This window comes from Passer domesticus, chromosome 3 (genome assembly GCF_036417665.1).
Source record: "Passer domesticus isolate bPasDom1 chromosome 3, bPasDom1.hap1, whole genome shotgun sequence".
Classification (NCBI taxonomy): domain Eukaryota; kingdom Metazoa; phylum Chordata; class Aves; order Passeriformes; family Passeridae; genus Passer; species Passer domesticus.
Window position 1 is genome coordinate 14,646,082 of NC_087476.1, and position 25,648 is coordinate 14,671,729.

Here is a 25,648-nt window from a genome sequence, read left to right on the forward strand (position 1 = left end):
TAGCATAAGGACAACTTCATTGTCTCTTGACCGTAGGAATAGTCATATAGAGAATACTAATTCAACAAATTTTGAAATTGGTGGTGTCTCTCTCCTACATATGGCCATAAATAGAAATAAAAATATCTATAAAATTTAGATATAAAAATATCTACAGACAAGCTACCTTATCTGTGACCAGTGGTAGCCTCATACTTTCCAGCTGTCTTCCAGGTTGGCTAAAGACAAAATGATGCTCCTTCGATTTTGGAATGATAAAATGCAGCTGTATTTCTTCTCCCAGCATAGAATATGAAAAGGCAAATGCATGTAGAGTGGACTCATAAATCTAAGGATGGGAAAAAATATGATAATTCCAGTTAAAGTCAAACCACAAGGTATCAAGGTAGTTTATATACATTTACAACATTGCTAAACAGATTACAGTCACTTACTGTATGACATTAGATTTAACTTCATCATTCATAAGTGTTAAGCAATATTCCCTAGGCTAGAACTTACACCAAAAAAATACAGATTAAAGCGTTCCCTCTTTTGAAATGTTGTTTCAGTTTCATCTTGCAGATGGCACCAATAGTTACAGGCCCCTCCTGGCTTTCAGAAATACTGGCACATAAAAAACAGTATTTGCATTGCTGACACTTTCTTCCTCACATTATAATAGGCAAGAAATTAGAGGGTTATTCTGAGTAAAAGCAAGTTTTATACCACACACAGACTACTCTGTACTGGACTACTCCTGTATCAGATAGTAGCACCTCTTGCAGCCACTCAGGTGCAAACTTTTCCACTTAGGCAAAGCCCAGTGGAAAGCTTACTGGGAAAGCAGTTTTAACTGGTAATACACATGCAGATCACAGCCCTGAATAAATGAGTGTAAATGACACAAGTGTTGGTCCTCTGATCTGCCCAAACTTCAGCCTAGCCAAGGCAGGCAAACCTCAGGAAATACCAAAATCTGTTCATCAGCTGTATATGTACACACATACAACTTCTAAGCCAATTAAAATACAGTGAATGTAGAGAAACTGTGTTTGAGTTGTGTGTGCTTCAGCTTCTGATCTGCAGAGTAACACCTGGAAATCTTTACCTGGTACCTGGGATTGAAACCCATGTACTGATGGCACTGCTCACAGTGATGGTAGGTGTTGTATGCTGCATACTTGGACAGTCTCATCCTAGTTGTTTGACGGCACGTGTACATATCTTCCTGTCTCCTGCTCTTTGATTTGTCTATTAAGAAAAGAAACAAATTAAATGTAACATATATTCAAGGCTAGAATGTATTCTCTTGTGACAGACTGTTTCTGTCACTGAAATCAGCTTCTAGGAAAAATGCCAATATAAAAGACATACAAAACTATTAATTCATTCTGAGCACAGCAGATATTATAAATTGCTATGTACAGCACGAGAACTACAAGGAATTATCTACAAATTCATGATTATGACAAGTCAGTACAGATTTTACATAAGTCTAAGATGTAAGCAGTACCTAATCATTAAAATTTTCATTGTTGCTATTATTGGTAGAATGCTTACAAAAGCAATAAATAGTAAAAAAGAGCCTCATGACATTTGCCATTCTGTGACAGATATCACAGTAGATTATGTGAAATGAATTTGGCATTTTAGTGATGCTGCTCCTTAGTATATATCCATATTTTTCAAAGGATCCTTTTTTGAGAGACTGAGGGAAAATGAGGTGTATTTTGTGCTGAAAAGGACTTTGCTACTTAATCTTCCACTCAGATTTTCAGCATCAGATCAGGTTGCTCAAAGTTTTTCCTTGTCATGTTAAGTTTCAAAAATCACCAAGAGTGGAGTTTTTATGATCTCTCTGGGCAACCTGCTCCATGGTTTGACCACTTCTATTCTGCAAATTTTTTTTTTCTTTTTTTTTCTAGACATCCCCAGATGAAACAAACCCAGTTCACTCCAATTTTTTCCATATCTTGGTGACTGCTCACTGGCCTCACTTCTCTATGTCAACGTCTTTCTCATATTGGGAAGCCAAAAACTTGACAGAATACCCAGATGTGGCCTTAGAGTTGCTGTCACAGAAGAATAATCACTTCCCTTGACCTGCTGCTAGATTATTAGTAAGCCATTAACCAGTGGAGAACTGGTGGCTCATGTTCAATTGCTGTCAACCAGGACCATCAAGTCACCTTTATCAAAGCTGCTGTCTACAGAGCTGGCCCCAAACTTGTACAGCTGAATAAAATTATTCTAACCCAAGTGCAAGGGGCACGTTTGGTGAACTGTTCAACAGGGTCCTGTTCCTGAGGTTCCACTCCTCCAGCCTGCCAAGGTCTTTCTGACCTTGATTTCCTCCCTCCTTCCTTTCAGGTTTCCTCCCTGACCCCCTGTCTCACGGGCCTGTGTATGTCCAGCTGGTTAATTCAGAGGACTAATTCACACATCAATACTCCAGGAATATAGATCTGAGCATGTTCATCTCATGCTTTCCAAACCTAACCTAAAACCTAAAAAATAAACCTACACATACTTTTAAGCAGAAAGCTAACCTTATTCACATAAAGCATTGCATTGTACAGAGCAGGACAATGCTGCTTTATAATTCAACACAAACTTATTGTGGAACTAGAGCTTTTTTAATGAAAGACTATCCATATAATATTCCATAAGTCATTTATAAGGGTCATGTTTTGGTACTTCATTTGGAAAACTTGAAATCTTTTTTCACTATTACCTAACCAAAAACAATTCTGATATTTTAACTCTTCTTAAAAGTTTAAAAGGATTCTCACATTAAAAACAAATAAATACATATACATGTACCAATCAGGATTTTAAAAATTCTAACCTTCACTGTTTGTAGTCTGAAGCTTTGAACAAATCAGACTTGCATCTTCATATTTTGGATCATGGATGGTGTAGTCAAAAGGCATCTTCTTAAATGACTCCAAATCTGGCCACATATCTCCAGGCTGATGGTAGTATTGATCAGATTCTTCTTCTTTTATGTCTATGACATTATTGAAAAATAAGAATTCAGAATTTTTTTAAAGCTCTTTATATTTCCATAGATGGTTTTACTGTACCTATTATTCCTGCTTCATTTTTTCTTTCATTAGTCTGATGACATAATGTCATTATGCATCAAGAGGTAAACTTTTGCACAAATGAACCTTGTACCTCAACACAACTCCACCTTTTAAAAATTATCTTCACGTCCTGTCTGACAGAAATACATCTGGAAACACAGAGGAGTAATACACTGTAAATAAAGCAAGTTTGGACTAAAATTAGATATTACAGAGCAGAAGCTTCCCTCTCTCAGGTAATCCTGTATAATAAGAAAATATGCCATTGCTCCTCATGGTATAATTCTGACAAAATTTCAATTATTCCTTTTATATGCTTTACCATAAAAGTTCATTCCAATTCCACACTGAAGACCAATGGCTGGATATCATTTAATATATATAAATGCTGTCTATCCCTTTCCACAAAAAACAGAGGTATGTTCTTTGCTTAAATTCTAAATGATGAATAAATAATAAAATGTTCTTAAGTTCTTAATTTTAAATTCTTAAAAATTTCTTAATCACAGAAATTTTTTCTTACAGTATTTATATAATGTAAAGCAATTGCAAAAGTGAATAGGATAGAACAAGCACAGAATATAGAGACAACTGTATTTCAATTCAGCATTACAATTTTCTATTTTCTCCAGAATATTTTTATATCAGTAACTTACTAATGTTGATTTCTTCCTCATCATAAACATCCACTTCTGTCAGTCTAATCAGCATTCGGGACAAAATACTGAGGAACTGCAGATAGGCACCTGTTTTCCCTATCTGTAAACATAGAAATTAGAAGAAAATAACCAAAAATAAAATTTTGCTTTTCACCATGTTAGTTTTCCACATATCTGGAAACTGTAGCTGTGGTGAAACTGTATATTAATATTCAGCGCTTGGAGATCCTTGTTTTTTGTATATTCCTTGGCATAAATGAAAAGCTTAATGTTCAACAGTTTTATTCTCTCTGTGCAGGAGCCTAGCTGGAAAATACATTTTATATCACAGGTCTAATTACAGGCCCACAGACAAGAAATTTCTCTCCTGATTTTATAGGTTCTACACTGGCAATGAACATTTTAAAATCACATAAGCTCATAAAATGTACAAAACTCCCCTCAAATTACAAGATAACTAAAGAATTACCCCAAGCCTTTCATTTCCATATGATCTACCAGTATACTGCCTGCTACTGAAGTACAATCACTCTCCTGAGGAGTAAAAGTGGCAACGCATCCCTGGGAGAGCTCAGCCACTTCCACTCCTGAAGGACACAGAATGTGCAACAATGTCCTGTCCCACCTCTCATGCTGAAAATACAGTATTTCTCTTCCAATCTTTTAAAATTGCCTTTTTAAAGTTCATTTTAAATTACCTTAAAATATAACTTTATCCTTTCTTTTTCACCCCATCAACACAGTGTATAAATTTTTCCTTCACTAATTCAAGAATATTGCTGGAAGGTATAAGCCACATTACTTGATTTACTCAGTGGGTTGTTCTGCCTTTCACATGTAGTTTGCTGATGGTAACATCAAGTAAATAAGGCCATGTCTAAAGAGGCAGCTTTAAAAATCATGACTGTGTGTGTGGGCTGTACAGGGGAGGTTTTCACACAGATCAGTTACAACACATTGGACAGCAACTGTGATTTTACAAAGTGGCGTCAGATTTTGGATTAGGTCTAGATTACTACTGAATTGAAAACTCAGCTTCACTTCCATTACTGCCAGGACATGTCAGAAGCATAGGGTGTTGGAATTGCTGAACAGAGTATTTAAGTTACTATTTTCCATCTATGACAAGAAAAATTTTCATTTTCTCTCAACACTTGAGGAAAAGAGGCTTTAAATTTGAAGCAAGAGACATTTATTTTGGTCAAAGCTCATTTTCTGTTGTTTTTCATATCAGACTGCAGTTTGAACAGTTGCTTGCAAAGGGTGGATAAAGGTCTCATTATCCCTGTTCTCTGCTGAGAATCAAATGTCAGCACACAACTCTGTCATCCTGGAGTAACACAGAAAAAAACGTGACTTTGAACAGCGGAAATGACAGCATGGACTATAGTCAGCCCATAGACCAGATGTTTCTAACTCCCAGTTTTGTTTTTTATGTAAAATCCATTGAAACTAATAAGAATTTTTTCTCTGACCCTGGAACAAGGTTCTAAACTTGGCTACAATGGCTACTCATTGGGGAGCTAAAACAGAACCATCTTATTTTCCCACATCTGAGGCAAACAAAGAAAATACTTGCGTTTTCCTCACATCTGAGATTACCTTTTTATTCTCTTATGAACATACTCTCTAAAAGTGCCTCTGATCATCCTTTCATTAAACACAGGGTAGCCTAACAGATTAACAGTTTCCTAATTTCAAAGAGATCATTTATCAAAAGCACACCTGTCTCCTTGATATTAGATATCTATATAAAAATCAATTCTTAATCTGTTTGAAGTATATACTTAGAATTGTCAACAGAACAACATGCTGAAAGCCTTACTTTTTCTTCTGATGTGCATTAAAATTTTATTCTATCAAACTCATGTATTTTTCTTTCCTTGGGGGTCCAGTCTTTACCAATGGCTTTTCACAATTTGTGTGAGAGTGACAAGGCTACTGCTGAGATGAAAAGCATCAGTCACCAGGCTGAAGTGTACACAAAAACTGTAGGGTCATAAGTCAAAAATGCTGGAAAACACAGGATGACAAGTGCTACACCACCAAACTGTAACGCATGCACTTAGGCCATTGCATGCATCAGATCTTACCCAATCTCATTGTCTGTCACATTAAAAGTTTCCAATTCAGTACTGTGGGTTTTATGAACTGCTAGATATGAACAATGCTGTATGTAAAAAGTTGTTGGGAACTTTCAGGAATATCTCCATGTTATTAGAATGTTTCCCTGCCAGAGACTGGGCTCAGCACGTGCAGCATTTGTATTTGGACTCCATTCACTCGCACATTTGCCTGCATTTGCTGCTCAATAAATGAACTGGTGAAAGAGAGAACACTTTTTTCAGATCATTTTGAGAAGAAGATTTCAAAAAGAAAATGAGAAATGAATGACATTTCATTTACAATCAGCTTTACTCCAGAAGGTAAGAATCTTGAACAAGTGAACTTGTAGCATACCAAGATAGCTAAATGCACCTCTAAAATGAATGGTACTGTTTATATGTGTGCCATCTCCAGGCAAATGGAATAGCACAGAGACTCTTTCTTTGTTTGAAAATACTGAATAACTATCAAAAACCACAACTTCTACATCTCTCTAAAGAGCCTTCGCCCCATCTGTCACTACCCCTTTTTCCAAGAGTTTGTGAACTGTAAGTAGTTACAAAGAGATCCTGCAAGCAGGGTACACACACCTCTGAAGCATAATTCTCTGCATAATGGGATCCTGCCCATTCTCTATCTCTTAATTGCAACAAATAGGAGATCTGAAAAGAATTTTTACAGTGGATACCTGATTGGTCTGCAACTTTACATGGCTTTAGGGAAGTCAAGCACAATGCTGTGCTGATCCTAACTAGTGGCTCTGGGCTAAGCATGATATATCAACAATGACAACAACTGGTAAGGAAGTACTCTGAGCAAGGTTCTTTTCCCCATATCCTGTCTTTGCTCTGGATACCAAAGTTGCAAACAGATTAAAAGACTGAAGGAACTTAGATCTGGGCTGTATTTTTACAATTTCTGAAACAAAATGTAGGTGAGAGGGGATACTATGACAAACAGCTCTACTTTCCAGAAAAAGAGCTCCTCAAACATGTGGCAGTGCTCAGTGCTTTGTAAGATACAGCACTTGGGGGGCAATATTCCCAAATAATGGAAGTATTACTTTAAATTTTTCCTGTCTACCTGACTTTGGAAGACAGAAGTCTGAAGAATCAGGTGTGGAAGAAGAAAATCTCAGAAGACCAAGTGAAAATCTCAAATCTTGTGAAAACTGATGATAACTAGGGAATTTGGGGCCTGATGAGATTTATGGGTTTTGTTTCTATTTTCATGCTTAGTGTCAGGGATTATTTAACCCTTAAAATACTAAGAATATGCTTACTCTGCAGCCCTTCATTCATGGAGAGTGTAGTTGTAGCAAGAGGAAGCAATATGAACTCAAATTCTTTCCTGAAGAAAATCTGACATATATATGAAGGTCTAGTTTTTGTATCAAAGACATATATCACCAAAGAGAATGGGAAAGCTCTCCAAAGATTTTGACCACTGAACTCTGCTTGCCATAGATATCAAGGGTAGGGTGCAAACCAACTAAGAATCTGAGAGAGAGCATTCCAGTGAGATAAACTGCATGTGTCCCTCCATGCAACCATGGAATGACATTCAGAAGTGCTGTTGTAGAAGCTGTAACAGCAATGAGCTTCCTTTTTTAACTTGTTCCAGATGCTGGACACCAGGACCACTAGAAGTACTTTATTATTCTTGCATGATGGTATAAAGCATCATCTGATTTCAAGCCTCACATTTGGAGAAATATGGTGAAAGGGGAAATAATTCCATAAGGCTTTTCTATTCTAATTTCCAGGTAAGACAGTTCTTCACATACCATGACAGGGGTTTTCAAACTGTGGCCTGTGAATCAATGATGATTTGCAGAAAACATGCTGATGATCCACAGACTGTTGGTCAAATGTTGATGGCTCTTTTCCGTGTTTCCACATGCTACATTCTTCTAAAACACAGCTAATAATAGATATATTAAATATTTCCCTAATATTTTTCTTACATAAGCTGAATGGTATATACACCTACTGTAATGAGATTTTAATAAAGGTAGAGTAATAATATGGGCAGCAGTTTTCTTCTTCAGGAAGTGTTTTAAGACATGCTTGCTCCATTCACTGGGTGTGGTGCCACAGGACTGAGCTGCGCTCACCAGCAGCTTCCACGCTTCAGGAAAATGCCAGTTCTAAATTGTAAAATCCAGTTAAAAACCCAAACATACAAACATACAACAACTTGATTTGCAGTTTGGGGAACTTTAAGATGCATTCATCTCTGAAGAAAAAATACTTGAGAGAATTTAGAATTCTGTATAGGCACTTGCATGGTGCACCAGGGAATAGACATCGAGCCGTAGATACAATATTACGTATTGCACATGGTGATGCATATTGAATTATAGTCACTAACCAATGGGTTCATTTGGATCATGTGAGCTAATTACAGATAAATTATTACATACCTATCAAGTTTTTACTGTATTTCCTAAAGCCTATTGTAAAAATAAGACATTTATTTCCTTCTAATGTACATAACTGTCCTTGTAAAAATGCATCAAGTCTTCCAGAAAAATATTTTGACGAGTACAAAGGGTAAAATCTCTCCATGAGAGAAGGGTGAGCATATTTTGTTACTAATTTCCCTGACAGTGAAAGTTGTCATTTTGATTCTCTAATGCACCTAGCTTTCTTGCTCTGTTGATTTAGTATTTTTCGTTTTAACCAGAAAATTGCTTCTTGATTTAAATTTTAGTAAAGGAATTGCTGCCTGACAAAGAAAACAAGTAATACTAATTTTTGGGAAAATATTACTCTGGCACTCTTATACTTTGGCTGAGATGTTACCAACATTTAGATATGAGCTGTCTAACAATTGTTTTTATTTCTGCCTATGCCTTTTGATGCAGTAAGTATTAAGTCCAAGTGAAATGTTAATATTATAAAAAATAATGAATAAAACCTACTTCAGGAAGGAAGATAATTTCTTCTCAAAAGAGAAGAGTAATTCTAATTTCTGCATACTTTATTGCTACTATTCCCTTCTATAAACACTGGATTGTTATACCTTAAATTAACCCACATACTTTTAAAGCTGTTTATTTTGTTTACGGGCACTTTAAGTACTTTGGGAGGTTCAAATAGCACAGGTAGAAAAGTTGCTGTTTTTTTCCATGAAGATAGAAATAAATTAAGATATTTCCATGGAATAATAAATGGAAAATTCTATTAAATTAATATATAACCCTACATTTTTGTATTGAGGAAGAAGATATGATACTCCTGCTTTGATGAGCATGAATTTGTTCTGTGTGAAACAGGTATATTCTTCAGAAAGAACTGAGGAATATAAAATGAATAAAGATATAAAAAACATCCTTTAGGAACTAATCCAGCTGTAGGACCTGATACAACACTAGGAAATAACCAGCATTGTGAAGACAGCTGAAAAAGAGATGCAGTTTCAAGTAAAAGAATTGTTACCAAGGCTGAAATTTGCAGCTGTACAGAGGGTGAACAGGAGTCCTATTCCATACTTGGAAAAAAACTAGAGAGGTTTGATAGTGAAAAGTGGCCTGACAAATAAACAAGCTTCCTGTTTGATCATAGTTAGTTAAATTGCAAATATCAAGTGTGTGAGCCATCAAAACCTTCTCACTGTGTGTAGTATGCTGTCAGAAGTCTCTGAATGACTCTTCTGAGATCCACAATTTATATTTGGGACTCAAATACCAAAGAAAAATTTCTTATTGGCTAATGTGAGTGTTTAGGATGGCTTTCAGAATCATATTTTTATGGGGTTTGATGTGAATGCAATATAAAATTCTAACAGAAGTTAGAGCCTGTCCTTTTGTTACAGCCTGTCATTTTGGGGGTTTTTTTGGGGATGAAAATGAACATCTCTCTCTCGATTGTACTCATTTTTATGCTGCAGCTCAGTATGAAATTCAGTTTCTTGTTCACATAATACCTCAATATTTGGCAAACACAAATTATTTATAACAAAGGAATGGACAGTGAAAAACTGTCAGAATATTTTCTGGAATCCTTTGTGACTCAGAGTAGCATCTGTGGGAATTCCCAATATGAAGAGTTCATTTATACTCCTTCTGCCCTGTATATTAGGTATACAATGGAAACCAATAATAGCAATATGCAGTTGCTTTTTGCCCTGGATGGGCATAGAAGAGTGGCTCATGTGGCGAACTAATTCAGTTACTATCTTTGGATTAATTCTTTGGGTTGATGTTACAGTAACTGGAAACACCTTTGTCTTGATTTGCATTTATCCTGTTTGACTTCTGAGGTTCACAGGAAATGTATCTACTCTCAGCAGGCACAGTGCCTCTGCACATCTTGTTGCTTCATACTGCAGTAAAACATGTGGCACAACAATACTACCTTTACATGTGCACTTAACTAGGAGATACCTTGCTCAGAGATAAGTGCTAAACATTCCTAGAGAATTTACACAAGAATTAACTTCTTAGAACTAGATCCATTTCCATATATATTTTCAAAGTAATGTAAAAAACTCCTGGGTCAGCTACTCATCTCTTAAATATGGCTCTGCTACTTTGAACTGGCCTTCTTGCATGTATTATTTACAACAGCTTCTATTTCTGTCTGCTGTGCAAAGGAAACAAAATAATTTAATTACAAACTCCCAGCTGCTTTCACATTGATCATAAGAAAGTGGCTTTGTCAAGATCTTTGATCTTTATTTAAAATGTAAATGCATATTAACTTTACCAAACTGAAATTCCACATGAAATCTATCTCTTGAGCAAACTGTCTTTAAAACATTTTAATGGAGAGACACTGAAAAGTGAATATTGCTGCAGCTTCTTTTATTGGAACTCAGGCTAACAGTAAAGAAAGGAAGATTTTTTTTTTCATTAGAAGAGATTAGGAAATAAAATATTAGTAATTTACTCTCCCCAAAAATACACCGCTCCTTCAAGTATGAAAAATAACTAAATTTTTTTTTCTGAGATTATGATAAACTTAAACAAAATAAATCAATGATAATACCTTGTTCTTTTTACACACCTGTGGTGGCCCACTCAGCAGCAGTCTCCTTGGGTGAAAGGTGTCCATTCTGCCCTCACTTCTGTTGTTGTAGTCCATATGGATTGGCTTGGGAACCGTCCACTGGCGGTAGTACAGAGACTGCTCCGTGCACGTCATCATCTTGCTCATAAGAGGACGAAAAGAACTTGCCCACATAACAGAATGGTAAGGCAAGAGGGAAGAAGATTTGGGAAGTCCACTGCTGTCTGTAGAAGTAATAATGTCATAAACCAGTTTGGGCAGGAAAACTATGGGAGGCTGTTTTGATGCTTTGGTCATGGAGCATTGAGACGTCTGTAGGATGAAGGAGTTATGAGCAGGTGCAGAGGAGGAAGAAGAGGAGGAGAAAGGTGGGGAGGATGATGAGGTGATGGAGACTTGGGTGCTTTTTATGTTTTGTTTCATATCCAGCTGTTCAGTCACTGGTGGCAAGTGTTTGCTGACTGTTGTTTGTGCCCCCTTGTCTACTTTCTGCTTCTGCCTTTCATAGTTATTTGTCGTTTCTTCAGTGCTGTTACTTAGGACTTGGGGAGGGGATGACTCAGTGCAGAATGCTGTAATTAAAAGAAAATTTGTATTTCAACACAGTGCAACTATCTCTGCCACAGTTAAACAAAGCACAACAAATAATCCTCTTGATACATTGTCCAGCTAACATTGCAATCTTGCTCCTCTTCTTGCTTTGACCTTCGTCATACAGGAAGCCATAATGGGACTAGTTTGTAGTATTTGTTTCAATGCAGACAGTGGCTTTTAAAGTCCTGAAGTGCATAGGAAAGATGTCAGTGATTGCTCTGTCCTCTATTTCCCTCAAACATTCCTTGCTTAAAGTATTAAAGTTTCAGTAGTTTTGTATTTCTCTTGAGTGATTAAAGTATCTGGTGAGCACCAGATACTTTAATCACTCAAGAGAAATACAAAACTACTGAAACCATTGTTTAAATGAATTGAAGGAAATAAGTATTTCCAGGCTATTACCCCACCACACTACAGAAATGTCTACTCAGACTGACATCTAAATACAGTCCTCTGAGTCAGCTCTGCTCTGACACCCATGCCTGTGTCATTGCAGCACCTAGGCTGATCTAATAAAACCTGTCAGCCCTCAAGTCCCTGGCACTACATAATGCATTAGTGCATTCACACAGCTTTGGGTCAGCTCAGAGAGCATACTGAATTCATGAATGTTGGCTGGGAATATGTGATGTAGATACACCCCACTGATAATTGCAGATTTTCTGAAAGCTATATATTTTTACCCTATATATTTTAACTATTAAGATTTCTTGAAAGTTTAACACATGTTAAATGGTTCTGAGCAACTTTAACACTTAATGTAAGAGGACATGCAAATATCTCACAGTCTTCAAAGTAGACAGAGAACTGCTTGTGGAATCAGTCTACACAAGGTATTAGAAATATCTGCCTAAGGCTGAACATAGGTTAAATCAGATTTCCTCCCATGGTGAAAACAATCATCCTGGTTCTCAAAAAAACCCCATATTTTGAACAAACAAAAGTCAGTAGTTCTCCTGATTTCAAGAAACAGTAAGTTATGCCCTGTCTATAAAGTACTCAGTAATAGCCATTAGCAACAAATACAAAAGTGTCACCAGCACTGTGAATGGTTGCAAGTAACACCAGTGTGACATCCCTCAAAATACCAGTATCCAGGGGCACAGAAAAAAAAGTAAGAAAAATATTTCTTTAACCACAGATGTACTGAGGGCACAGAGCCATGGGCAGACCACATGGGCACCCCATGTTAATTTTGATAATTTTTCAAGCAAGAAAAGATCCTATTTTCTATATTTCAGAAGTCTAATCCCTATGTTTTCCAGTCATCTTAAGTGATCCCATTAAAACAGGATGTATCAAAACCTTAGTGACTTGTGCCTTTTATTATTTATCAAATAAGCTAAGGTCTTTTTTATGTCCTTATCTTAAATTAACAGAGATGATCTTATGGTCTTACTGGAAGCTTTTGAAGAGAGAGATGAAGAGGCAGAGTCATGGGAACGTGATCTTTCTCGTTTCATAGGACTTCTCTTTTCTGAAGTAGAACCTGTTTCATGAATGATAATAAGGGAAAACAAAATCAAAATATAATTTAGGTAAGCCTGTAAGTCACAGCTATATTGTAAAAGTAAGGAAAAGTACAGAAGGGCTTGTGTGGGGTTTGTCCTCATCCTGACACTGTTTCCAGTATGGAGAGTATCTGCTCCCACCACAGAATATTGGATCAGCCTACAGTCTAATTTACCTATGCTGAGCTGCAATAGCTTCACAAAAACCAGGGCTGCAACCAGGATCTGGTAATATCTAGGCCTGTCTCAACCATGATTTCTCTTCCAGCCCATGTCTTACATTCCCCACTAATCCAGTGTCAAGGAAAGCAGCAGGCAACAAGCTATATTTTGTCAGTATGTTTTGAAATTACCTCCTACCCCACACAGCTACATGGCCAGATTATATCTCAGCTTTTGGTGATGAAAATCCTCAAAAGGTGGGTGGCCATCAACGCCATTCACTTGAGATTCCTAGCTCAGGCTCCTAAGTTAAAATGCTTGTTTCTGTACAGTTTTAATGTGATAAATTGAGACATAAGCACTGCCATCAGCAAACTTGGACTGTAAGCCTATCTCACATGATCTGAATTGGACTCTGGATGATCATACCATACTTCATGGACTAGGAGAGCAGCCTTAGACATCACAGGAGCCCATTTGACTCAGGTCTCATACAAGCTCAGCATACTTCAACTAAATGGACAGAACTACTCATCGCAAGGAGCACCCATCACATCTGAAGCAGGCATCTATTGAACACAGTTTGAGTATGACCTCAGGTATTTTATTCCTCTATGAAGAGTCCATATCGGATTAAAGAAAGTATTTTTGTTCAGATTGTTCTGCTGTCATTTTCAGTGAGTAAGAAACTTCCTAGGTGAACTTGGAAGGTAACTGGGTTTCCTCCTCCTCATAGTATAGAAAAGGAAATGAAGGCAAGTTGTTTGAGATTTAAATACTTTACAGGTATAAAAATCCTTTGTTTTCCACAGACACAATAGATAGTAAAGTGTAAATAACTAATAAATAGCTGATAATGTCCATCAATTATAACTAAAAAAAAAAACAAACCAGAAAGTAATTGTTCCTGGGTAACTTATTGTTGCTTTTTACACATTTGTATGTTCTCAATTGGTTTCTAAAGAAATAATGAATTCACTAACTCTGTTACACTGTTAATTTGAATTCATGGGCATTTTCAAGGAGAACTCAGAAGTTTCTATGTTGAGATATATTTTCAATCCATACTATTTTACACCTTACAAGCTAGGGACTACTCAGCTGTTTCCTTGAAAGGAATCTTTACCACTGACATCATTTTAAGTATAGGTTCAGTAGCACCAGGAACAGTTTAGTTGGAGCTGGCACTGAGGGTAGGGATGCAGTCACTGCTGCTGCTTCTCTGACAGCAAATCTCACCCTTCCCTGCTGGCGAGAGAGAGAGCAGAGGGCCCTCTGAACAGTGAATGTCACCTGGTGATCCTATCTGAGCTCCACTTTTTGGCTGTCAGAACATACAGGGCAAAGGAGGAACACAGGAGGGAGCCAGAAAACAGAGAGAGAGAACAGACACAGAACTGCAAAAAGTTAAAATGCATTAGCAGCAGAAGGGTGAGGAAACAGAGGTTCGATGAGATCAAACAAAACTAAGGAGCAGAGCTCACTTAGTAAGACTAAAATGAGAAAACCTCACCCATGCATTTTTGCTTTTGCTAGTAATTTTCAATCATTTTACAGCTTGTTTTATTACCAGTAATAAAAAATACCTTCTGTCACTATTTCTTCATCTTCGTTGTCAGTACTGCTTAGTTTCTCTGGGTCACTTTCTAACACATCATTCACAACTGCTTTCTCTGTGTGAAGTTCTGAGCTCACAAAGTATGCTGCCAAACCAAGCTCTTGCTCCAGGCTTGTCCGTACCAAAGAAGACGAATTTATTAAACGTAGGTCACAGTATCTCAGTGATCTGGAGAGAAACGGGAGGAACTAGTATCAAAACTCACTGTAATCTTCTGCCTTATCTCTTTGAGAAACACAGCCAAAGAGAAATTTTTTCATTATTTGCCTCAACAAGGGATGGGATAGAACACAGTATTTTGTGCTTAATAAGCTTACCACTGTGGTGCATACACTTTTCTTCCTCTTAATCCAATTACACACCTTAATTTACTGCACTGAACATTAGCATCTTCATCAAAAAAAGAATAACCATTTGGATTCTAAATCTAACACACAAAGATTCAGTTGAACATACAAAAGCATTTAGTGCCCCAGGGCATCCTGTCTCTCTTCCAGCTGCCATTCCAGAAGGCACTCCACACATCCCGGGACACACATACAACCATCATTAGCACATCTCTCAGCTACCCTAAAGAAACCTCAGCAGCTATACTTCTTTTTTTTTTAACATACCTAGTCTCTCCTCTAAACTAGGATAAGCCTCATAATATTTTGGAGCTATTTACATCTTTCTATTAACAGAAGTTTATTATCAATAATATGGAATTTGTATTTATGATATAAAAACTGCCCCCAAAATGGCAAAGAAACACCTTGACACTGAAATCTGCTCTCCTCTCACACAAGTAATCACACAGTTAATCTTTAGCTGCTTGATAAGCAATGGATAACACACTGCCACTGAGAAAAGAGTGGATCTTCTTACCGTGGCAAAGACTCCCCTTGTGGATCCATCCCACTAAATATCAATATGCAAGGCAAACCTTCCAATTCCAAATAGGTCTGTGGCCTCCAATCTACATCCTCAATTTTCTGCCAGATCTGTACAAGGTAGAGAAACCCTGTTGGACATATCTATATGTTGGACCTATCTACAACTATATAATAGTTTTTATATATATATTTGAGATACATCTATATCAAATCATAAGAGAAATGCATGCTTTATCATCCATTATAATAATCCACTTGTAGAGTGGAAGAGAAGGCACACAGCAGAGCCAAATTCTACACAGACAGCTCTCACAGTTTCTAGAGCATTACAGGCAGCAATCTGCCTGGTGTTAGTCTGAGCACATTGGGACAGTATGTTCCAGCCTGAAAAGCCTCCCAGCTTCCAAGCTGCATAGATAGCACTGAGAACAGGGCATATGGCAAATATGGCACAATGGAGAGTAAAGCTGAGCAGGAGTTTTCAGGGAGAGAAGAGAATACAGAGGCTTCTTGAGGCAGATAATATATGGAGGTCTGAATCCAAGGAAGAAAATAAGCTAGAAATGAGACTTTTTCACCTTAGAGGAACAGAAGAAAGTTGGAAGTTTTCAACATACACCACTGTCCCTATTTACAATCCTCTGGAGTCTCCCACTCTCCCCTAAAGCTATCGGTTTTCCTGGTAACTTTATGAGAAATCCAACAATTCCATATATTGTTTGACTGTTCAGCCTCAGGCTACATTGCTTTATTCACCAGTCAGTCCTTTCTGCTGTGAGACTGACCTACAGATAAGTAGTATCTATGGTATGACCAACAGTACAACAACTTGGCCTCTGACATCTGTTCATGTTCCCCTCTACACATGTCAGAGAACACAATCAGGATGTGACTCAGAACTAATACTGATTTTTCAGAGTCAGTGATGCCTAATTAATAGCAGAATGAGATCAGCATTAGGCTCTGGATCTCAAATTACTTCATCTAACATGTATTGGATCAAACAGAGTAAACAGTATTTTATATATATATATATATTACAACATTCTTGAATGGAAATACATTTTTGCTTTGGTGATCAGAAGATGGTAATTTTATGAAGAGGAAAGGATGCTTTTTTTTAAACAGATGACCCATGGTTCTGGACTTAAAGGATATAAATTAATCCATAAACCAAAACACGATTCAGAAAGCATAAAATCCCAAACTGTGAACACCAGGGTGCTCTAGGATCCGTAACTACCATCACTGATCAAGCAAATCAAATGGGTCTTCCTCTCCCCTGCTGGTGACAAGAATAATTTAACTATCAACTAGTCACTGGTTAAAATCTTCTTTTCGTCCTGTGAAGTTTTTGTGAGAAAATTCAGCTAAAACTGAAATTTTATTTGGCTTCTTAATGTATTTCTCATAATCCCTTTAGATAAAAGCATTTCAACTGTTTCTGAGGATTGCTACTGGACGTCAAGTGCTAACTGTATCAGTTAATACTTCACTGAGCATTAACCACAGGCAGGACAGGAAAGGTGTCACAGACAGTATGTGTAAAAGGTAAAAGTCATGCTCCTCATGGCAGCTTTTGTTTTTACTTTAAGACTCCACACTTCAGCTCATGGCTATAACTATCATCAGTGACACCCATCTAATGAAGCTTCCCAGCACATGCCATTCTGCAATTTACCTTTAATTGTTCCACAAAGTGCTTCCCGATTGTGATGCCCGAATTAGGATTTCCCAGGATTATTTCAAAGTTATCTTCAAGGGCTAGTCTTTCCCTTACGTTATACAGACGTTCATATGCCACTGCAGCCAGGGGGATACATGGAATTCTCAACACCACCATGAGGCCGTGGCCACTAGGACATTGCCTTGAAGAGTTTATTAGATTTTGGGTGATTTCCAGAGTTTCAACTGAGGTGTAATTCTTCATCTGAGAAAGACCACACACTGCCATCATTGCTGCAGAGTAGTGCTGGATGAGGACAAAAGTCCTTATCACTGCACTGTGTAACCTGGGGAACCTGAAATAAATGGTGAAGTAAAGAGTATTAAAGGATGATGTGAAAAAGCTATTTTTAAAATATAAAAATATAGCGAACTAAGGATTTTCTCCTGTAACAAATCCTTCGTATCTACTATACAACAAAATCTCATCAATTGCAATTGTACAGTATTTGCAAGGCATCATTTCACAATCAGAACTGATGTTGTCCCTTCATTTCTCTCCATAAAGGTTTACAAAGCAAGTAGTCCAGTAAGGTTACATCACTTTAGTTTATCCATACCCTACTGCTGTTACAAAATTTATCACAGAATATTAGCTGAAGCATTCAGTAAGAATATTATTCTTCATTGTGTGCCATTCTTAAGGGGCAGAGAGAGATTGGGTGTTTCTCTTGTTTTCTTACTGTAGCCCTGGACCAACTTACTCTTGTGTTCAAGAAGACTGAATATGTATGTAGGCAGCAACCAATGAGTACTCCAACTTCCCAGGGCCAGCTACACCCTGTCTCAATCCCCAGTTTTTGGAAAGGTGATCCATGGCTATCCAATAGCTTCCTGTGTTCTGATTTTCACAGAAATGAAACCCAGGTGCGCAGTAAAAAGAGTCCTTGCTATGGCTTGGTCAGAAAAGTGACTCTGGCTTGCTGTGAAGTTTTTATTTCTGATTTATGTGTACCTACCACAGTGATGTATCTAACTACTCTTTGTGTTCCAAGTGCAGTATACCTAATATCAAAATCAGCCTGGGTCAGCAAATGATAATATTGGACAAAAGTAATAACACATTTAAAATTGCATGATGATACAATGTTAGATTATTATAATATAGAGGAGTTACAGGTCACAACACGAACACATTGTAAATTGGGCTAAGCAATGTGCATGCTAATAGTAGGACACAGCTTCCAGTGATGGCACTGCAGGCCCAGTATATAATAAATACCTAGGAGAAAGTAAGAACTGGTGAAATGCCTTGCATATCTAAATGATGTGTAAGACAACGAGAAGTAAAATAAATAAATAAATAAATAAATAAATGGTCTTCTAGCTAATAACTCAAGGACCTAAAAAAGACTTCCTAAGTTTTCCATGTGAAACAAAGGAGGGCTCCATACCTCTTTCCCAAAGCCATGACCATTGCTTCAAAGGAGCTGTCATATCGAAGCAGTGGAATACTATGTCCAGAGAGGGTGGACTCAATGAATTCTGACAGTCCAAAGTATTTCTTGTTTTCATGGTATAAATCTACACCCTAGACCAAATGAAGCAATAAAAAATATAAGGATAAAGTCATTAATAATTAATTTCCAAGGGAATAACCATTGGTACCTTGATATTGTAAGTATATACTTGATATACTTACAATCACATTCTCTAATAAACATACATCTATTCAAACATATTAAAACAAGAAGAGAAAGAAACAGAATTAGTTATTTGGAGAGAATGAAAATTTGACCAATTCTTCCTCATTTCTTTTTCTCTCCCCACATATCCATACACACAGATAGACCAGCTATATGGAATAAATATGCACATATATGAAAAAAATCCACGTATGTGCATATATTTATGCAGTAATGCACTAGAGACAGAACTGCAGATGATTTCCATTTATGTAGCTCAAAAATATTTAGCAGAGCTACTAAGGTTTGTGGAAAATATAAAAGGAATAAAGAAAAAGAAAGCTAGAAAGGATAAGAAAATGAAGTGAGCTTGCTACAGACTGAACAGGATGTCATTCAAACTTCACTCTTGTTTACAAAAATCATGGGGACTTCACTGTTTTATCAAGTACATAAATGGAAAGTAACTTATGAAAAGCTCAGAAAAGCACCTCAAAGCATGCATCTTACATTGCTGTATGAAGAAGGCCAGTGGATCTCATTGTAAGGGCTGATATGAGTGTGCTGTGTCTGCAGCGCATAGGGGAAGGAAGTCACATGGAGGGTCACAATATTTGGTGCCTCTTTCACCTCCCTGCAGTTCAACAGTCTATCAACAAGTCCTGATGACAGCTCTGTTTGAGGATAAAGACTATGCATAGCACTGCAAAAAAAACAAACCCAAAACTCTCCAAAGTGATCAGCAAAAGGGAATATTTGTGTCAGTGGAATAGCTTAAACCTGGATGTGAAATCAAAGTTAAAGGAATTTAGGACTCTTCTTTTACCCTAAAATTGTTGCACAGAAGAAAATACAAATTATTTCACTCCAAGTAAAAATTTCTCTGAGTCTGATAAACTCTCTCACTAGCAAATTACCAATCCCTGCAGCTACCAGAATATGAGAGATAAAGTAGGAAAGGAAGCTTATGTGGAAGTTACCAATAGACACATTGTCCTGTAGTAACTGTGGTCAGATTGTTAGTGCTGCCCTTAACAAAGGATAATTCTAACCTACAAAAATCAAGATAGAAAAATACACGTGATAAGTCAGTATGATAGAAAAAGAGAAAAGACGAAGAATAGTTATTCTTAGAGCAAATCACAGTATCACATAATATTGACAGTCAATTCCTTGCTCTTGTGCAAAATTTCAGTCCAAACTCATGCTATTTAATTTTTGGCCTATGTATCTTTATTAAACAGAAAACAGAGTTAAGCAGCAACAGAGGTACTTCCCTACCACTCAAGGAATAAATTAATAAATGCCTCAAAGGCTGGGACAGCTGTAAAAGTCCAGGTAAGTTCCTAAGACAGAAACCCTCAGATGCAGTTTCATTGAAAGTCATCATTGTTAACCAGAGTAAAAGACAAGACCCCACTTCATTCACAAGCAAGAGTCCAGTTTTTGGTTTCAGAAACACTACCACAATCCCAAAGTTGGAATATGTTGGTGTTTCTGGAGTCCAGAATGTTTTCCAACCTCCCCAAGAGCCTCAGAACGAGGCAGCAAAAGCAGCCCCACATCTGAGCAGGCAGGTTGTTGAGAATCTATGGAAACAGAGCTCTGAGGGAAGAGGGAAGCAGAGTTATGTGAGTGAGCTGATGGGGAACTTGGTAAACACTGGACAGGAACCTCTCTCTTCCCTTCAGAACTCTACCTGGCATCACTAAGAATCCACAGAAGCTTTCAATTCTTGCAAATCAGTGATTTTGGATAGAAAAGAAGTGGAAAACTCCCAATCAGTTAAAAAAATAAGCAGCAGTGTTGGCTCACTAGTTTTCTACTCACTGGGTTGAGGTTTTGCAAATTTTACAGCCCAGAAAATAACAGAGAATGAGGAGCTCTGTGTACTTTCACAGGAAGCTTTCTCCTGAACAAAGGACAAACAGCCAAAAAAACAACAGCTGTGGCTGAAAGTAGATAAGAATGGGGAGCAAAAAAAGCTGAAATGTTCCACTAAGGCACAATATAATAAGCAGGGTAAGAATAAATAATGAAGGACCTTAAAACATGTTTATTCAATGCATGGGGAGGCAGTGTTAGCAGAAAGACGCAAACAAAGATGAAGAAAGTGATAAATCTGAAAACTAATCTTGAGAGATAATGCAGATAATAATAATTTCCCCAAAAACAAGCTACAGTTTTCTTACCTCATTAGATCCCAGTGTGCATGATCATGGATTAGGACAAACAGTGTGTGTGGATTCTGCATAGAGTTTTGCAAAAAGATTTTGAATTTAATTTGGGCTTCTGCATCTAGTTTCATAACATACTGTTCCACTCTCTGCTTTGTAAGATGCTCCTTTTCTAATCCAAGTTCTAATAATATACCTAAAAGTACAGAACAAGTGTCAGTATTTCTGGATAGGAATACCTCTAGGAATGTTGTGTAAATCTAAAATAAAGCTAACTAATGAACACCTGAGTGCCAGAGATGAAACAAAGTCTGTTGGTAAGTCACTTCGGAGGGTGGAACACAAATCAAGAAATCAATTTTCTCGAAGGAACCCAAATCAAGATTTTGAGTGCTGGAGTCAGCAATTGAGCAAATATGAGACAGCAATTTCTGAGCCACTGCTAGCTGGAAGGGACGAATTTGATGTCGTTCAATCTCATAACCTGGAAAAAGGTAAAATTCTGTTTAGATATATGCCCAAAGTCTAATCTAATGTAAAATGTTAAGAGTCTGGCAAAGAATAACTGATTTATTCTTTAAGGTATTTTGCTTATTTACAGGACTTAATTTATGAAAATCCATAGAGAATATGCAAAGACATATTTCTGCATTTGGACTTTTTGGTCCTGTAAGTGTCTGAGACCTGAAAGTGAATTTGAACAATAGCATTCTGCTACCACAGAAGTACAACTTACAGCTTCAAACTCTGTGATACCCAGTGGAATGAAGCAGAATATCCATCAGTGTAAATCTGAATATTGCAAGACATGAGCTGCTGTTTGCCTCAGGACCTTTGCCTTCTGGGCTCTGCCCAGAGTGATCTAACTGTGCACCCAGAACTTGGTGTCCAGTGCCCCACTCTGCTACCTCTCTAGAACATCCTCCTTACTTACTTGTACACACAGCTGTTCCAGCTCCATTCACTGCTGTTGGTTTATTCACTGAAGCAGAAAGTGATGAAGAGATGTGCCCTTGGTTTTCTTGATAAAATTTTTCCAGCAAAAGATCAATGTCACCCTCTGTCAAATGGAAGGGATAGTGGAATAAACATCCATGTTAACAAGAGCTGCATTTCATATTCATGTTGTCTTGTAGATCTGAAAGGCTTTATATACATTTTCTAGCTATCCTGCCCTTGGCTAATTGGCTGTTTTATACAAGAACCCTCTGGTTATTTTCTATTGCATCTCTTTTTTCAGAATATCACCAGTAAAATGAAAACTGAATGACAAACCATCTCTGCAGACCAGCTAGGACATTTATGGAATGTGGTAGAAAACTAACCTTAAGGCCTTGATGCAAACCAGCAACAATGACATTAAACTGGCTTAGTTTATGTTCAGACCATGGATCCATACTGTTCATTAACAAGGATTACAAGAAAGTTGAGAAACATCTGATAAAACATTTTTAAAACTCTAACATTTTTGAGAGACAGAAAGAAAAATAATTTCTAATACAGCCAAAAGAAAAACATGAGTCAATGCTGAAGCAAGCAAGGTGTATTTTATTGAACTACTGCAAACATACCCATTTCTATAGAGCAGGGACCCTACTTATAGTTGAAAGCTATGCAGAGAGTACAATATGCCTGACCCAGGCATTAGTATTTTCTCAGCAGTTGAAAAAATGTTTCAGCATGTCTGCAGTGAGCTCAGAAAGGCAGGGCCTCTCCTGTGAAGAGCAGTCCAGTGAATATAGGTGGTCACTATTTTTAGGATGCTCATTTACTTGTTCCGCTTTACAACAGCTAAACAATAACAACTAAACAATAATGATGCTAAACTACAGCAACTGCAGAGAACTCTATGACTCTCTGTGACTCTCTATGGTTCTCTGATTTTGAGAACCATACTTTGAAGATACTAAGATAAACAGTACTTAACTACAAGATGATTTAGGGAAAATGAGATTCCCTTAAGTGACCACTCAAAGTATCATGACACATTCAGAAGGGTTCTTGTGATCTATTTACCAACATCATGTGAATGGCAAAGAAGTCTGTGACATCCCATTAATCCTGACAAATGTGCTGCATTTGCTCTAGTTGTGGCTTAACTTTCCACACAGCTTGATCTATCCCCAGATAATCCTGCCTGTTGTAATTCTCAGAAAGCTCACTTAAAAAAATGATCCAGTCGCTCTGCAATTTTCTTCTCTGTTCCAGGCATCACAATCAAGTTTAAAGTATGGTAAATTGAAGGAGAAAATCCCACCTTTCATAAAATAGCTCTGATATATTCTTCTCTAAATGCTTAGGGCAAAAGAATTTATAAATTCATATGCATATGGACTTACATAATATAAGGATGGATTTGCATAGCTAAGAATAATATGCTCAGCTATTTGCTGACCTATTTTTATGAAACCAATGTATTTTAGACACTGATGCTTTTAGGAGGAATTTCAATTCAACTGTGCTTTTGTAACTTTGTCCTGCATTTTTCATATATTTCTAATAGTGTCTTCCATCTGGTAAGGAAATAAGCACAGATGTTTTCCCAGACTTAGAAGTTTCCGGGATTTGGAAACATGACTCTTTACAATCTGTTAGGTACCTGGGCAGAGTGTGCTAAAGAAGGACCCCAGAGTTTCCACCTTCCCTGTGACCAGCTGATAGTTAACTTCTTTTTGGTAGTCTGAAGGACTGAGCATGCTCTCAGACAGAACTCTTGCCTGATACTTTCCTAAAAGACAAAAAAAAAAAAAAGAATTTTGAGAACTCTTCAAAGTAAAGTTAACAACGTTCTTCTAAGTCATAATAAAAATTCTCTACAACTAAATAAATACCACACATACAAAAGTGGCAGAGATTTTATGTCTCCAACACATATATTCACCAGACACATGTAAAATAGATTCATGGTTTACAATTTTTTGTATTTTATTCCCAATTTGGAAAGTATTTGCTAATACAGGATAAAAAAGACAATATAATATTGAAAGGAATTGCCAATTGTCTTACAATCACAATGGATCTTTTAATGGCCATTCAGATAATTTGTTTAATCGTGAGCAGGTTGTTGAAGGGAATGACATTGAAATACCATTTTTTAGAAGCTAAAGAAAGGTTCTCTGCAGTAATACCCCAGTTGCACAGAGCAGGAGAGCTTTATGCACTGTGTGTACTGTAACCCACTATTTCTTGTTTGCAGCCTTGTTGGCTGAGATGCTTTGGTGAGAAAATGGGCAATGCAGGCAGAAGGTGTTTTGCTGGGGAGAGACCAACTGTGCAGAGTCACCTTGGCTTCATCAAAGCCCATCACTGTTTGGCCAAAGCTCTGCTCTGTGAGGCAACTCACTGGAACTCCAACCAAGCCCCTCACAGCACTGAATTGCTCAGGTTTGCAAGGAGATACATCCTTGGCACATTACCTGTTATCACAATGCAGGAGTCGATGGCTCGGTTTCTACTGGCACATATGATCACCACATAGTTTGTCTTTATTAATTTCCCTTCGATGAGCAGCTTAAACATTTCCGAAAGCCCTTCTGCCAGGGAGTAGCTGCACTCAATGATGTGGACACTGTCGTTACAGGAGCTGGCTGCCAGCCCTGCCAGCCAGGGCAGCTGGGCTGAGGTCACCGGGGTGATGGGGCTGGGCAGCTGGGGGAAGGCCTGGGGAACAGCCTGCTGGTACTGACGGATTTCAGACAGGTGGGACTCCCGCCAGGAGCGCATGAAAATTTGCTCCAAATCCTCAATCAAAGGGACCTGGTCTGCAGCTAAAAAAAAATAAGAGGGAAATATTATGAAACAATTACACAAAACTCTTAAAACCTTTTTTTTATACCATGCTTCAGACTTGCATGCTTCAGACTCTCTCTGCATGCATGACTCTGTTGCCTTTAGTAGATAAAAATCAAATTTTTTCATTTTGAAATGTCTTTGTGATACTCAGATAAAGCTGCCCTAATTTGAATCCGAGTACCAGTAATTAGAAATATTTAAGAGGTTGAGCACTGCCTGTCTCAGTATACTTCTAAACCACAGACTGTCTGCAAGAACAGTGAATTATGGCTCTTTTCCTTCGATTTTCATTTATGAGGTCCCAGATGCAGAAAATAAACTTTTTATGTATATAACTCAATCTGTCTGGCCTTCAAAATGTAGTCACTTCATTTTGTTCCATAACCATGAATGAAGTAGTTTAGTATCATATTATTACAGACTAATATTTAGTACTGTCCTGCCCTAATATTCCCCTTCTCATTTGCTTGCATGTAATACATTCAATGTAGTCTCTCTGGATGTAGAACAATCTTACCTAGTTGAACAAGGTAGTAGACAGTCAGTAACAGCTGCATTTCCTCAGAAATAGGCTGTATTGTGGATGCACCGTATTGTTCATATGCTCTAGATAAAGACTGTGAATTTCTGTAACAGGTGTACAACAAAGGACTCACTATCACATCATTAATGTTCCCACAGAGATATGGGAAGTTTCCATGACCTACAAAATAAATGT

At 37.4% G+C, this 25,648-nt stretch overlaps 1 protein-coding gene across 9 annotated transcripts in view; it reads right to left on the reverse strand.

The window, feature by feature from the left end:
• GREB1 (growth regulating estrogen receptor binding 1) overlaps positions 1-25,648 on the reverse strand; it is an 86,872-nt gene that overhangs the window by 12,172 nt on the left and 49,052 nt on the right. For 8 of the 9 annotated variants that reach the window (XM_064411928.1, XM_064411931.1, XM_064411930.1 and 5 more), the window contains 17 exons: positions 25,448-25,633; positions 24,555-24,905; positions 23,738-23,866; positions 22,073-22,198; positions 21,425-21,622; positions 21,154-21,334; positions 19,472-19,664; positions 18,731-18,867; positions 17,293-17,632; positions 15,604-15,719; positions 14,705-14,904; positions 12,845-12,934; positions 10,831-11,423; positions 3,728-3,830; positions 2,831-2,992; positions 1,091-1,233; positions 167-328 (listed from right to left, as the gene is read on the reverse strand). In XM_064411928.1, the coding sequence (XP_064267998.1) occupies positions 167-328; positions 1,091-1,233; positions 2,831-2,992; positions 3,728-3,830; positions 10,831-11,423; positions 12,845-12,934; positions 14,705-14,904; positions 15,604-15,719; positions 17,293-17,632; positions 18,731-18,867; positions 19,472-19,664; positions 21,154-21,334; positions 21,425-21,622; positions 22,073-22,198; positions 23,738-23,866; positions 24,555-24,905; positions 25,448-25,633 (3,410 nt within the window). The remainder of the gene's footprint in view (positions 1-166; positions 329-1,090; positions 1,234-2,830; positions 2,993-3,727; positions 3,831-10,830; positions 11,424-12,844; positions 12,935-14,704; positions 14,905-15,603; positions 15,720-17,292; positions 17,633-18,730; positions 18,868-19,471; positions 19,665-21,153; positions 21,335-21,424; positions 21,623-22,072; positions 22,199-23,737; positions 23,867-24,554; positions 24,906-25,447; positions 25,634-25,648) is intronic. The other variant, XM_064411926.1, reaches the window with a different exon arrangement.